The sequence below is a fragment of the Heteronotia binoei genome, chromosome 15, assembly GCF_032191835.1.
Source record: "Heteronotia binoei isolate CCM8104 ecotype False Entrance Well chromosome 15, APGP_CSIRO_Hbin_v1, whole genome shotgun sequence".
Lineage (NCBI taxonomy): Eukaryota > Metazoa > Chordata > Lepidosauria > Squamata > Gekkonidae > Heteronotia > Heteronotia binoei.
The window spans coordinates 61,358,690-61,374,658 of record NC_083237.1 but is presented as its reverse complement, the minus strand read 5'-3'; the positions used below and the strand labels follow the sequence as shown (position 1 = coordinate 61,374,658).

The following is a 15,969-nucleotide window of genomic DNA, read 5'->3' as shown; positions in this document are numbered from 1 at the left end:
GGGGCAGATTTATACCCTGCCCTAATCTCTGAATCAGAGACTCAGAGCTGCTTACAATCTCCTATATCTTCTCCCCTCACAACAGACACCCTGTGAAGTGGGGGCAGATTTATACCCCACCCTTCTCTCTGAATCAGAGACTCAGAGCGGCTCACAATCTCCTATATCTTCTCCCCTCACAACAGACACCCTGTGAGGTGGGGGCAGATTTATACCCCGCCCTTCTCTCTGAATCAGAGAGCGGCTCACAATCTCCTATATCTTCTCCCCTCACAACAGACACCCTGTGAAGTGGGGGCAGATTTATACCCCGTCCTTCTCTCTGAATCAGAGACTCAGAGCGGCTCACAATTTCCTATATCTTCTCCCCTCACAACAGACACCCTGTGAGGTGGGGGCAGATTTATACCCCACCCTTCTCTCTGAATCAGAGACTCAGAGCGGCTCACAATCTCCTATATCTTCTCCCCTCACAACAGACACCCTGTGAAGTGGGGGCAGATTTATACCCCGCCCTTCTCTCTGAATCAGAGACTCAGAGCGGCTCACAATCTCCTCTATCTTCTCCCCTCACAACAGACACCCTGTGAGGTGGGGGCAGATTTATACGCCGCCCTTCTCTCTGAATCAGAGACTCAGAGCGGCTCACAATCTCCTCTATCTTCTCCCCCCACAACAGACGCCCTGTGAGGTGGGGGCAGATTTATACCCTGCCCTTCTCTCTGAATCAGAGACTCAGAGCGGCTCACAATCTCCTCTATCTTCTCCCCCCACAACAGACGCCCTGTGAGGTGGGGGCAGATTTATACCCTGCCCTTCTCTCTGAATCAGAGACTCAGAGCTGCTTACAATCTCCTATATCTTCTCCCCTCACAACAGACACCCTGTGAAGTGGGGGCAGATTTATACCCCGCCCTTCTCTCTGAATCAGAGACTCAGAGCGGCTCACAATCTCCTATATCTTCTCCCCCCACAACAGACGCCCTGTGAGGTGGGGGCAGATTTATACCCTGCCCTTCTCTCTGAATCAGAGACTCAGAGCGGCTCACAATCTCCTCTATCTTCTCCCCCCACAACAGACACCCTGTGAGGTGGGGGCAGATTTATACCCCGCTCTTCTCTCTGAATCAGAGACTCAGAGCTGCTTACAATCTCCTATATCTTCTCCCCTCACAACAGACACCCTGTGAAGTGGGGGCAGATTTATACCCCGCCCTTCTCTCTGAATCAGAGACTCAGAGCGGCTCACAATCTCCTATATCTTCTCCCCTCACAACAGACACCCTGGGAGGTGGGGGCAGATTTATACCCCGTCCTTCTCTCTGAATCAGAGACTCAGAGCGGCTCACAATCTCCTATATCTTCTCCCCTCACAACAGACACCCTGTGAGGTGGGTGGGGCTGAGAGGGCTCTCACAGCAGCTGCCCTGGCTCATATAGCAGCTCACCATGAGTTGAGGATAAGAACCAAAGTCATGACTCTTTCGAGTAACTGCCAAACTGTGCAATATTCAAGATGTCAGTGAGAAATAAATAATTCAAGCCTGCTCAGAGCACCTCTCTCACAAACAGGCTGTCCCTTGTATCTCTACAAGATTCACTGCTCCTGCCTTTCTCTTTTTCGGGGCGGGGGGGGGAATACAAATGACACTGAAGTACAAACAAGTCCACAATCACAGTAAACAAGACCGAACATGTTTTAGCCCAATTGGCCATTTTCAGTGGTCACTAATACAACATATTTTGTTGGACTGATGGTTAATGTATACCAGGGGTGGCCAAACTGTGGCTCAGGAACCACATGTGGCTCTTTCACACATACTGTGTGGCTCTCGAAGCGTCCACTGCCCCGTTGGCTAGCTTGGAGAAGGCATTTTTCTCTTTAAAGGTAAAGGTAGTCCCCTGTGCAAACACCAGTCGTTTCCAACTCTGGGGTGATATTGCTTTCACGTTTTCACGGCAGACTTTTTTTACGGGGTGGTTTGCCATTGCCTTCCCCAATCATCTACACTTTCCCTCCAAGCTGGGTACTCAGTTTACCGGCCTCGGAAGGATGGAAGACTGAACCAACCTGGAGTTGGCTACCTGAACCAGCTTCCGCTGGGATCGAACTCAGGTTGTGAGCAGAGGGCTCCGACTGCAGTACTGCAGCTTTACCACTCTGCGCCACGGGGCTCATTACTCTCTTTAAATCACTCCAAATCATTTCTCCAACCCAAGCCAGCTTGAATAATACATTTAAAGTTGTTTTCTTTCTACCTCTACCTCCCCTTCCTTCCTGTCTTACAGCTCTCAAACATCTGGCATTTATTCTGTGTGGCTCTTACATTAAGCAAGTTTGGCCACCCCTGATGTATACACAAACACCATGAGGAAATGAACCGACCAAATGAGAGATAATTTACAGCCATACATTTGCATGTGTGAACATGAGAATAATGAAACAAGATTCACAATCCTAAGAATGTCACCATTTGACCACAAAGTACAACATGGCAATCATCCGTTCTGGCTTCTTATATGAAAAATTCTTCTTTGTGTGTATGTGTCGCTACGTATCAGTGGCCACTGTACACGTTTGGTCTTCTGCACTGTAACCGTGGGCTTATTTGTATTCTATCAACTTGTGGCTACTTATTTATATTATTTAACATGCATTAAGAGCTACTTAGCCCAGGCGTTTCCAGGCCAGGGGATAATTCAAGGCCTATGTTTTTAATTTGTTTTAAATGCACTGTACAATAAATTGATTTTTAAATTCATTTTTACCATTGTTCCTGTTGGATAGAGATACATGAAGAAATGCAGACGATACTAAGCCTTAAGTTTGCAATGGACCCAGAAAGTATGCTATTAAATACCTTATCATTACAAAAATACACTGTGAATTTATATAAGTATATATTAACAGCGGCAAGATTAATATTGGCAGCAAAATGGAAAGCAGCAAAATGTCCAAACTTGAAGAAATGGAGGAATAAACTGAATGAACATGTGACAATGGCAAAGTTAACATTTCTCATTCATAACAGCTGTTTTAGTAAATAAATCTTATGACTAACTGGTTTTATTTTAGGTGTTCATAATTTTATCACATATTAATATTTGTAACTAATCAGGTTTACTATGGTTGAGCCTAATTGTATTTCTGCAACTCCATATTGTTTGCTTCTACATCTTATCTTGTAACTGATTTCTTTTTATTATGCTTTTAGTCCTTTTTTTAAATCATCAAGTTCTTAATTTTCTATTTTGACGGCCAGTTTGGTGTAGTGGTTAAGTGTGCGGACTCTTATCTGGGAGAACCGGGTTTGATTCCCCACTCCTCCACTTGCACCTGCTGGAATGGCCTTGGGTCAGCCATAGTTCTGGCAGAGGTTGTCCTTGAAAGGGCAGCTGCTGTGAGAGCCCTCTCCAGCCCCACCCACCTCACAGGGTGTCTGTTGTGGGGGAGGAAGGTAAAGGAGATTGTGAGCCGCTCTGAGACTCTTCGGAGTGGAGGGCGGGATATAAATCCAATATCTTCTTCTTCTTCTTCTATAAACCACAAATATTTCTGCTCTGCTCATTCATAACAAACCAACCAGAATTTCAAGAAAAATTGAAAGTTTTTTTTTTAAATGATATAGTTAAAAATCAAGAATAAAATTAAATCAGAGAATGATTGGGAAAAAAAGTTTTAGGTAATGCATGCTTTATAATGAAACGTATCTAAAGTGAAATATTAAATATTAAAATATAAATCTAAGCAAGTTCTACACAATGTGTGTAAGTGTACGGTTTTGGGTATAAATGGGTGGGGGTGTGAGTGCGGTTACTTAGGAAATTAGTTCTCAAGTGCTTAGTGTAGGTTCCTTATATTTCTATTCTATCTGCAGTGAAATTATTTGTTTAAAAAAAACATATTTTTCCCACCTAACCTTCAAGGTACCTCATTCAATTTTTGGATTTGGTTTGTATTCCCTTTTTTGGGTGTATTCTCTGAGGGGGAAGCCGTTCTGCCATGTCGACAGAGAAGCTACACTCCAGTTTGTCTCTGCATGAGTCCCTGCACAGGGGTTGGCACCTTCAAGTCGGAGGCACAGCCCGAATTAAGAGCCATGTGACAGACTGACCAGGAGCCAGAAGTCAGACTCAGCAAGGCTAGGAATTTGGGCAACAGCTCTGGAGGAAAGATAACACAAGCCAAGCACCAGTGAGTGTACTGCAGTGAGAAACACGTTAGAAGTTAGGGCTGTGGAGCGATCCTCTCTGCTGCTAAGAGACTCCACCTTGATGTTCTCAGTATATACACAGACCAATGCTTTAGGCCTCTGTGCCTGGGACTGCTCCACTCTTCTAGTGAAATCCTCCCACTAACACACACACACACACACAATGCTGTAACAATGGTTCAAAATACACAGTACTAGTCAGCATCTTTGTTGTGAAAGAGTACATGAAATATGAAGGGGGACAAATTGGGGGGGAAATTTAGAAGTTATTTTTTTAAAAGCTTTTCTGATGTCAATTTTGATTCAAAGAGGGAAGGAAGGAAGGAAGGAAGGAAGGAAGGAAGGAAGGAAGGAAGGAAGGAAGGAAGGAAGGAAGGAAGGAAGGAAGGAAGGAAGGAAGGAGGGAGAGAGGGAGAGAGGGAGAGAGAGAAAGAAAGAAAGAAAGAAAGAAAGAAAGAAAGAAAGAAAGAAAAAGAAAGAAAGAAAAAGAAAGAAAGAAAGAAAGAAAGAAAGAAAGAAAGAAAGAAAGAAAGAAAGAAAGAAAGAAAGAAAGAAAGAAAGAAAGAAAGAAAGAAAGAAAGAAAGAAAGAAAGAAAGAAAGAAAGATAGATCAGCTAGTAGCTTCAAAGCAGGGGTCACTGGCGGAGTGGGGGGAAGTAGTTGTGAAATTCTTGCATTGCGCAGGGGGTTGGACTAGATGACTCTTGAGATCCCTTTCCATTTCTATGTTTAGGGGAAACACTGGCCTACCAACATAGCGCCATGGGAGCAGAGCAAAAAAACCGTCTCCTTTGAGGCAGAAACTCCTCTCACAGACCCCTCCCTTTAACGAAGCCACACCCACCTTCAGCTTCTTGCCCTTGTAGGGGTTTTTCACGTGTTCCTCGGCATCCGTGATCAACTCTGTCAGGGTTCGAAACTTCCTCACCTGCAGAAAGAACCGGAAAGTTGGGGAAAGGAGAATGTGAGAAAATGGCATTGCCCATATAATTTCTAGGGTTGCACATTTAACGGGTACATTCACAGCGCAGTCCTCAGCATAGTCGCTCCTTTTTAAGCTCATTGGCTTAGAAACCAGTAGGCCGTCACCATTCATCAACTACATCTTCATTTGCTTAATCTAGAAAGGTTCTCTTTAATGGGTGGAGTTGAGATTCAAAGACACGCTGCTTGATCATTCTCCGAAGGACTTCCGAATATACATCAACAAGAACAAAACCCTACTATTTTCCTGACGAGTGACAGTTTCCATCCAATGTCTTGACATGTGCTTCAATCTCTCTTAAAGGGCAATTAAATTGAGGCTTTTGCAATACACACATTCACTTTCGTTTGCTAAATCTACCATCGGGCAGATGACTGTCCAGTGGACAACTCTAATTGCCACCTGAGTGCCTTGAAGTCTGTCAAGAGAGACGTTAAATCGGTAACGCAAGGAAGATATGAACTTCGAAAGCAAGGCAATTTCCTTTTTGCAGCAAAAAAAGAGGCCACTGTCAAAGGCTGGTTTTGTCTGACTTTCAACAGTCAGAAATTTGGGACTGAATTCTAATCCTGCAGCTTCATTCTGGATCAGAACTTTGGGACTGAATTTTAATCCCGCATCTTATTTCTTGGTAAGCAGAAGGTCCCAGGTTCAATCCCCAGCATCTCCAACTAAAAAGGGTCCAGGCAAGTAGGTGTGAAAAACCTCAGCTTGAGACCCTGGAGAGCCATGAATGGGGCTGTGGCTCAGTGGTAGAGCATCTGCTTGGTAAGCAGAAGGTCCCAGGTTCAGTCCCCGGCACCTCCAACTAAAAAGGGTCCAGGCAAGTAGGTGCGAAAGACCTCAGCTGGAGACCCTGGAGAGCCATGAATGGGGCTGTGGCTCAGTGGTAGAGCATCTGCTTGGTAAGCAGAAGGTCCCAGGTTCAATCCCCGGCATCTCCAACTAAAAAGGGTCCAGGCAAGTAGGTGTGAAAAACCTCAGCTTGAGACCCTGGAGAGCTGCTGCCAGTCTGGGTAGACAAGACTGACTAAGATGGACTGAGGGTCTGATTCAGTAGAAGGCAGCTTCATATGTTCATATGTCTAAGGGGAGGGATGGTGGCTCGGTGGTAGAGCATCCACTTGGTAAGCAGAAGGCCCCAGGTTCAATCCCCGGCTTCTCCAACTAAAAGGGTCCAGGCAAATAGGTGTGAAAAACCTCAGCTGGAGACTCTGGACAGCTGCTGCCAGTCTGAGTAGACAATACTGACTTTGATGGACCAAGGGTCTGATTCAGTAGAAGGCAGCTTCATATGTACATATATATCTTGCAATGATCTTCCTCTTGGGAGTACGCAAGTCTTCTACGATTAGAAGACTATATGCAACAATGAACCAGCTAGTCAGAGAAAAGACATATAAGGAAATGGAGCTGTAAGAAAACAAAAAAAAAACATTGTTGTGGTAGTCTGCAAAAAGAAAGGGGGTTAAAAGAGAAGATGGGAGAACATTTGACAAGGAGATGATCAAGAATCCAAAGAGAGGAACCAGGAAGATAAGTTCTACAGTTTTTCCAGAAAAACAGTAAGAGTAACGTGACAAGCCCAATTCCAACCTTCAACCGCATTTCTCACACAAAGCGAGGTCACCTGACAGATCTCGCCATGCCAAGCAAGCAGTCACCTCGTTGGAGATCTCAATCCACTTTATCTTGCACATGTCACCGGAGAAGTCCTTGAAGGCCACTTTGTCCCAATCCAGATGGGATTCGGTGGTTTTGAACTTGCTCCCGTCATTGGAGGGCAAGTTGTTCTTCATGCATTCTAAGAGAGTCAACATGTCTTCCTGGGTCCAACGGTCTAGGAACACAAAAGCAGGGAGAAAAAAACCTTCATTTGCCAGCTATGACATTTATACACATCAGTAGGGGTGGAATTCTAGCAGGAACTCCTTTGCATATCAGGCCGCACACCCCCTGATGTAGCCAATCCTCCGAGAGCTTACAGGGCCTACTGTAAGCTGCAAGAGAATTGGCTACATCAGGGAGGTGTGGCCTAATATGCAAAGGAACTCCTGTTAGAATTCCACCCCTGCACATCAGGGTCTCCCTAGGAGAAGATGTATGCAAATCAGTCTCAATGGCCGCTCAGACTGTTAGCCAGTTACTATTGAATCAGCCAACTGGGTACTTTGGCCCATTTAATAAATTACTTAAATGGCTTATCTTTTTTAAAAAATTCATGGGAAAATTTTGCAGAAAATCCACAAAAGGCCTTTGAAACACAGCTCCATCCTGTTTTATTAAGGAGTCAGATGGATCTAGAGCAGGAGTGTCAAGCATGCGGCCCAGGGACCAAATTAGGCCCCCAGAAGGCTCCTATCAAGCCCACAAGGAACTGGCTGTCATCTGCTTCCTTCTCCCTCTCTCTTGCTTCCTTCTGGATCACAGCTTGCTTTGCAAGGCTTGCTCAATCGCACAGGAGCTACAGAGCAAAAACTCTATTTTCTCCATCGGATGAGTCTCCTCCCTTGGAGTGGAAGGGGGCGGGGGAGGGAGAGCTTGCTTTGCCAGGCTCTTTCAATCGCAGAGCTGAGCCAAGCCTCTCTTCCTTCTATTGGCTGAGGCTCCTCCCCCCGTCCCCTGGGGAAGGAAGGAAAGAGCCAGAGCTTCCTTTGCCCAGTTCCCTGGATCCCATGGGAGAGGTGCAAAAAAACCATCTTTAAGATCAACAAGTGCTAACGTTTTAAGAATTTTTTATTTTAAGCTTTTTAAAAAAAATATTTTGAGTTTGTGTCCTTTAGAAAGTTTGTATCTCCACTACCTGACATGAGACATGGCCCGGCCCAACACGGTCTCATTTATATCATAACAAATGAGTTTGACACCCCTGGGGTTATTTTAAATATTTAACTGAGCACTCAGATTGTATGAAACGTAATTACATGAATGCTCACTGATCCAATCATACCTGTTTTTCAACATGCTAGGTATTCTTATTATTAGCCCTTCTTTTAAAGTTAGTTAACTGTCTTACTCTTTATAATTATTCTTTATGATTTTTACTCTTTACCATGTATGATTAATTATTGCCATCGCCAATGAATACTACCAACTGTGTTCAAAGTACAGACTCGTTGCTTCCCCCCCCCCCCCGAAGATCAGTAATCTTCCAAAAGAGAATGTTTCTGTCAAATGATAATTTCGGGGGGAGAATCCGATCAACATCGCAGAGGATCTGAGCTTAAAAGATATACTACCGCTGATGTCTTCGCCCACCATTTGTTGTGGTTCCTATGAAATGCTATACCAGTGTTAAAACAGCTACTAACTCTAAATATAAATCAGGATGTCATGTCTTTTCAGAAAAAAACACCTCACATACATCACTAGAAAAAAAAAGGAAGAGGGTAGCGGTGCCTTAACAAGATTTGTGGCAGGGTAGGAACTTTTGTGAGTTCTTTTGTGAGCTCACTTCTTCAGTGATACATGAAAGCGCCTCTCCTGCCACAAATTTTGTTAGTCTTTAGGGTACTGCTGGACTCTTCCTCTTTTCTACTAACATACATGACTTTTTCCACCCCCACCCCCCCAAAAAAAGACATTACATCCCGATTTATATTGTGGAATCTCAGTGCTCTGTCTTAAGTAATTTATACTTCCCGTGTCCCTAGGGATGCTGTTACCGTGCTTTCGCTAAAGTTAAAAAAACCTGTTCCTTCGATATATATTTCTTCTTTTCCTTGGCTCTGCCATACATTGGGCTTTTTTTGTAGCAGGAACTCCTTTGCCTATTAGACCACACAACCCTGATGCAGCCAATCCTCCAAGAGCTTACTGGGCTCTTAGGACAGAGCCTACTGGGAGCTCCAGGAGGATTGGCTACATCTGGGTGTGTGGCCTAATAGGCAAAGGAGGTCCTGCTAGAATTCCTTACAGGGCTCTTCGTACAGGGCCTACTCCAAGCTCCAGGAGGATTGGCTACATCAGGGGTGTGTGGCCTAATAGGCAAAGGAGGTCCTGCTAGAATTCCTTACAGGGCTCTTCGTACAGGGCCTGCTGTAAGCTCCAGGAGAACTGGCTACATCAGGGGTGTGTGCCTAATAGGCAAAGGAGGTCCTGCTAGAATTCCTTACAGGGCTCTTCATTCAGGGCCTCCTGGAAGCTCCAGGAGGATTGGCTACATCTGGGTGTGTGGCCTAACAGGCCACACATCCGGGTGTGTGGCCTAATAGGCAACAATACCGGGAACTGCTGTACATATCTCACACACACCCCTTTACAGCAATTCAATGCTGTCTGCTGTTAAATATTACCATCTAATATATTAAAACTCACACTGAACTACTTAAATATGTGGTAATAGCAGCGGGAGTGGCATTTGCATTTAAATGGAAAGCTGAAACATGCCCAGAATTGACTGATTGGAAAAATGAACGGAGTATTCAACAGCAGCACAGTTAACGTCTTACTTGCTTAGCAAACCAGATTCAGAATTCCAAGAAAAATGGAATGCATTTTTTCAGATATATATAGATCAGAATCAAAGACTAAAATAAGAATTAAATTATAGTTCAGAACGATTAAGAGGCAGAACTGAGCGATATATTTCTAAAACGTTTACAATGACCAAACGGTAGAAATGTTAGTAATTTTAAAAATGAATATAAACCAAAACAAAAGTACATAAGCAATCTGTATATAACAAAGTAAAAACCCGTTTGACAATTTTGTAAATGGAAAAATGTGGGAGTTACAACTTAATAAACAATACTGATATAATGATGGTCTTTCTCTTTAATATTTATGTTTTTATCTACCAAATATGATTGTCAATGTTTTCTGCTACACTATTTCTATCTCATTTCTCTTCCACGATTGCATTCCTTATGTTTATTAATACAAAAATATTTTAATAAGTACAGTACAATAGATCAGCCTAGAAGACTATCTGTAAGCACCAATACCAGATACCACAATGTTTATTGTACATTCCTCGAAACATGTACCTTTGCAGCATTCGATGTTCAGTTTGGCATGCCAAGCAGACCAAAGTTTTGTTGCCTTAGATATTTCTTTACTACACTAGCGGTTTTGGTTGCCCTAAGAGAGTTTTATTTTCGTTTTATTAACCCTGCTTTCCAATTCCTCAGTCTAGCCCCACTACGGTGTCCAATCGTTAGAGATCTTTGCAGTCTGACCGAATTGTCTTTATCATACTTTGTGATCAGTCTCACTGAGAAAAGACAAGCTATAAATGAATGTATTATGCATTATTGTAATTTATTATGATTAATAAGCATAACATTTTTTAAAAAAAAACAGATCTGCCACATGGAATGTTGTTTTCCAGCCTGCCTACGGCCATGAGCCACTCAAAAATCCCAAAGCTTAGAATTTTTGCTCATTGCCAATTGCAGGAAGCTTTTAAATCAATCAGCTGCCCCTGTTAAAATAACCAGCATTTGCCATCACAAAACACAGAGAAGCCCGTATCGCAATATGAACAAAACCAGCCACATATGAGTTAATGGCAACAGATTTAACAACAGAGCAATAGTCTGTACAATAGTCTCTGTGTGGCACAAAAGTCTGATTCTCCCCCCAGTAAAGTGTGTGCATTAACATTTTTTTAAAAGGGCATAAAGAACACAACAGCAAAACAGCTCCACTCACTAGGCTTCCCAGTCCCCAGGTCCCAGCGGTTTTACAGGCTTCCCCCCTCCCCCAGCCAGCTGGCCGTCGGGGGAAGCTCCACCCCCACAGCCATTATGCACTTCCAGGAACGATTCCCATAGGGAATGATGGGGAATTGATCCGCGGGTGTCAGGGGCTCTGGGGGGCCTGTTTTTTGAGGTAGAGGTGCCAAATTTTCCATATAGCATCTAGTGCCTCTCCCCAAAATACCTCCCAAGTTTCAAAAGGATTGGACCAGGAGGTCCAATTCTGTGAGCCCCAAAAGAAGGTGCCCCTATCCCTTCACTATTTTCTATGGAAGGAAGGCATTCTAAAAGGTGTGCTGTCCCTTTAAATGTGATGGCCAGAACACCCTTGGGGTTCAATAATGCTTGTCACAGCCTTGCTCCTGGCTCCGCCCCCAATGTCTCCTGGCTCCACCCCCAAAGTCTCCTGGCTCCACCCCCAAAGTCCCCAGATATTTCTTGAATTGGACTTGGCAACCCTACCCCTCACTAGCACAGCTATGAAGTAAAGTAAGTAAAGTAAAGTAAATTTTATTTTTGTATCCCGCCCTCCCCCACCAAAGGCAGGCTCAGGGCGGCTCACAGACATGGGACAACCATGATTTGAATAAAATACAATCAAGACAAAACAGATTAAGATACAATTAGGTTACATGGGTTAGTTAAAATAGATAAAACAGCTATTATAAATTAAAATTAAGTTAAGGTGCTACAGTTCACAGTCGTATATAAGATGAAAAGGGGATTAGCACTGTAAAATGGCTCCTAAAAATGACATATCCCAGCATGTAGTTCTTAGTTTTGATCATGAAGAACTGAACCTCAGGTGGCAGTTTGCAACAGTAAGGAACACGCAGGCCTGCAAGCCCCACGCTTAATAAAGCCCAACCAAGCAAAATCCTCAACGGGTGCTAAATGATACCATTTAAAGGGGGGAGGATCCTGCACAGATGTTTAATTTGGGATTTCTTGTGAAGGCAAATGTCAGGAACGGAGGACAGACGCAAGAAAGGGACTCATTCCTTTGTACAGCGGCTAATTAGCTTCTCGATGCCGTGGCGCAGAGTGGTAAAGCTGCAGTACTGCAGTCGGAGCTCGCAACCTGAGTTCGATTCCAGCAGAAGCTGGTTCAGGTAGCTAGCTTGAGGTTGACTCAGCCTTCCATCCTTCCAGGGCCGATAAAATGAGTCCCCAGCTTGCTGGGGGGAAAGTGTAATGACCGGGGAAGGCATGGCAAACCACCTCATAAAAATGTCTGCTGTGAAAACATCGTGAAAGCAGCGTCACCCAGATTCGAAAACGACTGGTGCTTGCACAGGGGACCTTTCCTTTTCCCCTCCCCTCCGAAAGAGAGCCCTGTGGCACAGAGTGCTAAATCTGCAGTACTGCAGTCCTAAGCTCTGCTCACGACCTGAGTTCGATCCTGGCGGAAGCTGGGTTCAAACAGCTGGCTTGAGGTTGACTCAGCCTTCCATCCTTCCCAGGTCGGTTAAATGAGTCCCCAGCTTGCTGGGGGAAAGCGTAGATGACTGGGGCAGGCGATGGCAAACCACCCCGTAAAAAGTCTGCTGTGAAAACGTTGTGAAAGCGACGTCACCCCAGAGTCGGGAACAACTGGTGCTTGCACAGGGGACTGCCTTTACCTTTTTACTTCCCCCCAAACCCTTCCTCTCCGCTGCAGAAACACGTGAAGATCTGTGATGATGAAGGCTACATTCAGATATCAGGCAGTTTTGTTTTTGACCTTTTGCAGGATTACTCCCTCCCCTTTTGCATGGAGCACACAATTAATAGAATTCTTGCTTTTGGAAACCACAAATCAAACCCTGCTTCTTAGGGTTGCCAATCCCCAGGTGGGGGCAGGGGATCCCCCGGTTTGGAGGCCCTCCGCCCACTTCAGGGTCGTCAGAAAGCGGGAGGAAGGGAGGGAAATGTCTGCTGGGAACTCTGTTATTCCCTATGGAGATTTATTCCCATAGAAAATCATGGAGAATTGATCCGTGGGTATCTGGGGCTCTGGGGGAGCCCTGTTTTCTGGGGTAGAGGCACCAAACTTTCAGTATAGCATCTAGTGCCTCTCCCCAAAATACCCCCCAAGTTTCAAACAGATTGGACCAGGGGGTCCAATTCTATGAGCCCAAAAAGAAGGTGCCCCTATCCTTCATGATTTCCTATGAAAGGAATTGAAAAGATGTGCCGTTCCTTTAAATGTGATGGCCAGAACTCCCTTTGGAGTTGTTATGCTTGTCACAGCCTTGATCTTGGCTCCACCCATAATGTCTCCTGGCTCCACCCCCAAAGTCCCCAGATATTTCTTGAATTGGATTTGGCAACCCTACTGCTTCTCCATGATGATCCAATGCAGGAATCTGGAGCTTGCTTCCCCATCCCGGATTCTTAGGGCTCTTTTTCTAGGAGCTCCTCTGCATATTAGACCACGCCCCCTTGATGTAGCCAGTCTTGGAGCTTATAGTAGGCCCTGTACTAAGAGCCCTCTAAGCCAGGGGTGGCCAAACTGTGGCTCAGGAGCCACATGTGGTTCTTCCACACATATTGTGCGGCTCTCAAAGCCCCTACTGCCCCATTGGCTGGCTTGGAGAAGGCATTTAAAGTTGCTTTCTTTCCGCCCCTCCCTGTCTTGTGACTCTCTAACATCTAATGCTCATGTCTTGCGGCTCCACAAACATCTCACATTTATTCTACGTGGCTCGTACATTAAGCAAGTTTGGCCACCCCTGCTTTAAGCTTTCGGAGGATTGGCTACATCAGGCGTGTGTGGCCTAATATGCAGAGGAGCTCCTGCTAGAAAAAGAGCCTGGGGTTCTGCTGCGGTTTAGAAACGGAGGGAGGGCAAGCTTCAATTACATCTCGGCTCCTGCACCTAAACGTCCTGGCCCCCCTAGAAGCCTTCAAACACATGTGCCACACGCTGCGGGAAGAGGGAGCCAAACCCATCAGAACAAGAAGCTGTGTTCGTGCCCACTGTGGGCAAGTTTCTGTCTGCTTGTGTCCCTTAGGGCAGTGGTCCACAACCTTTTTGGCACCAGGGACCGGTTTTGTGGAAGACAACTTTTCCATGGACTGAGGTGAAGGGGTCGATGGTTTCACAAAGATACAATTGTGCACTTCATGTTTGGTGTGGTGGCTAAGTGTGCAGACTCCCCGAAGTGAGAGCACATACAGCCGGAGCTGCGCAGACTGCACTGGCTGCCGCTCGCATACCGGGTTCGTTACAAAGTGCTGGTTATTACCTTTAAAGCCCTATATGGTCGAGGACCTGCCTACCTGAGGGACCGTCTCTCCCCATATGAACCCCAGAGAGCACTGAGGTCAGCGGGGAAGAACCAACCGACTATCCCTTGGAAGCAAAACTACAGAACACCCGTATACGAGCCCTCTCTATTGCAGCACCACACCTATGGAACCAGCTCCTGGAAGAAGTGTGAGCCCTGAGGAGCCTCGAACAGTTCCGCAGGGTCTGCAAGACCATCCTTTTTGGGATGGCCTTTGCCTGACTAAACACTTGATGGATTCGCCTTAAATGAGATCCGCCATCATATCATATCTGCTGATGGGATAGCACCAGAAATATTTAATGTGTAATTTTAAACTGGAATGTTTTTTAAGGTTAAATGCTGTTTTTAATACCTATTGTATAATTTATTCTACTGATATGTTGTTAGCCGCCCTGAGCCTGCCTCGGCGGGGAGGACGGGATATAAATAAAAGGTTATTATTATCTGGGATAACGGGGTTTGATGCCCCACGCCTCCACTTGCAGCTGCTGGAATGGCTGTAGGTCAGCCATAGCTTCTCACAGAGTTGTCCTTTAAAGGGCAGCTTCTGGGGAGAGCTCTCTCATACCCACCCACCTCACAGGGTGCCTGTTTGGGGGAGGAAGGCAAAGGAAATTGTGAGCTGCTCTGAGACTCTGAAATCTGGAGTGGAGGGCCGGATATAAATCCAATGTCTTCTTTTTATCATTATTACTACTACATTGTAATATATAATGAAATAATTGTACAACTCACGGCCCGGTTGCTAACAGGCATGGACCGGTGCCAGTTCACGGCCCAGGGGTTGGGGACCCCTGCCTTAGGGGACATCTGCTTCAAGAAATATCACAAAGCAGGAGTCCCGTAGCACCTTTTAAGACCAACCAAGTTTTATTCAGAATGTCGGCTTTCGTGTGCATGCACACTTCTTCAGACGAGGAATGAGGTACATCCTGAATAAAACTTTGTCGGTCTTAAAGGTGCCGCTTGACTCCTACTTTGTTCTACTGCTTCGGACCAACACGGTTGCCCACCTGGATCAAGGAAATATCACAGCTAGTGGACAAAGGTCATGACCAGACTGCAGGGCCAGTTCAAGGTGAGGTTTTTAAATTTTATCTCTGCATTCTTGTGCGTGCGAGACAGGAGTCATGACGACCTGTGGCGACCCCTACTGTGGCATGGAGGACATTCAGAAAAGTGGCACGGTAACAGCCTGCCCTTGCCTCCCAACTGCTGGTATTCCAAGGAGGCCTCCCCATCCAAGTCTTTCCCCTGCTCAGCTTCCGATATCTGACAGGAATGGGCTTGCCTGGGTTATCAAAGTCAGGGCCAGTTCAAGGTATTTTGATACCCCAGGTAAGGTCCACCCATCACCAAGCTACTTGAATCACCTGTGGACTGTCGAATACAACTCTCTAATCCTATATGGGCAAGCAACTTTGTAATAGGGGCATTTTCTGAGGAAAAGGGCAGAAGGGCGGCGGTGAATTAGACAGGACATGGGCGGCCCAAAGTTTAGAGTTCTGCCAGCTTCTCTCCAGGGAGGCCTAATTGGCTTTTCCAGAAGCACCACCTCCTCACCTTGATTTTTGGGGGCTGTCATTTCTAAGTCGGTTGGACTGTCCGCTTCTCCGTTCATCCTCCACCTCTCGGGCCCTGGGGTGACGCCGTCTGGGTCTCCCCCGCAAGCTCCCTCTCTTCCCCCTTCACGGTGGCGTCAACCAATCAGTTTTCACCCTGAAAAGCATGAAGAAGTCAGAGTTAGCACCGTCTGCTGGTCGCCCCGTCCCCCTGGCGCCGAAACAGCGACA

The 15,969-nt window shown here is 45.6% G+C and overlaps 1 protein-coding gene across 1 annotated transcript in view; it reads right to left on the bottom strand.

Annotated features, from left to right (window-relative positions):
* Positions 1 to 15,969, bottom strand: part of UBTF (upstream binding transcription factor) — a 101,852-nt gene that overhangs the window by 79,125 nt on the left and 6,758 nt on the right. The window contains exons 2-4 of the mRNA XM_060255346.1: positions 15,740 to 15,895; positions 6,864 to 7,039; positions 5,059 to 5,142 (exon numbers count right to left, since the gene is read on the bottom strand). Coding sequence (XP_060111329.1) covers positions 5,059 to 5,142; positions 6,864 to 7,039; positions 15,740 to 15,797 — 318 coding nt within the window. The 5' untranslated portion in view covers positions 15,798 to 15,895. The remainder of the gene's footprint in view (positions 1 to 5,058; positions 5,143 to 6,863; positions 7,040 to 15,739; positions 15,896 to 15,969) is intronic.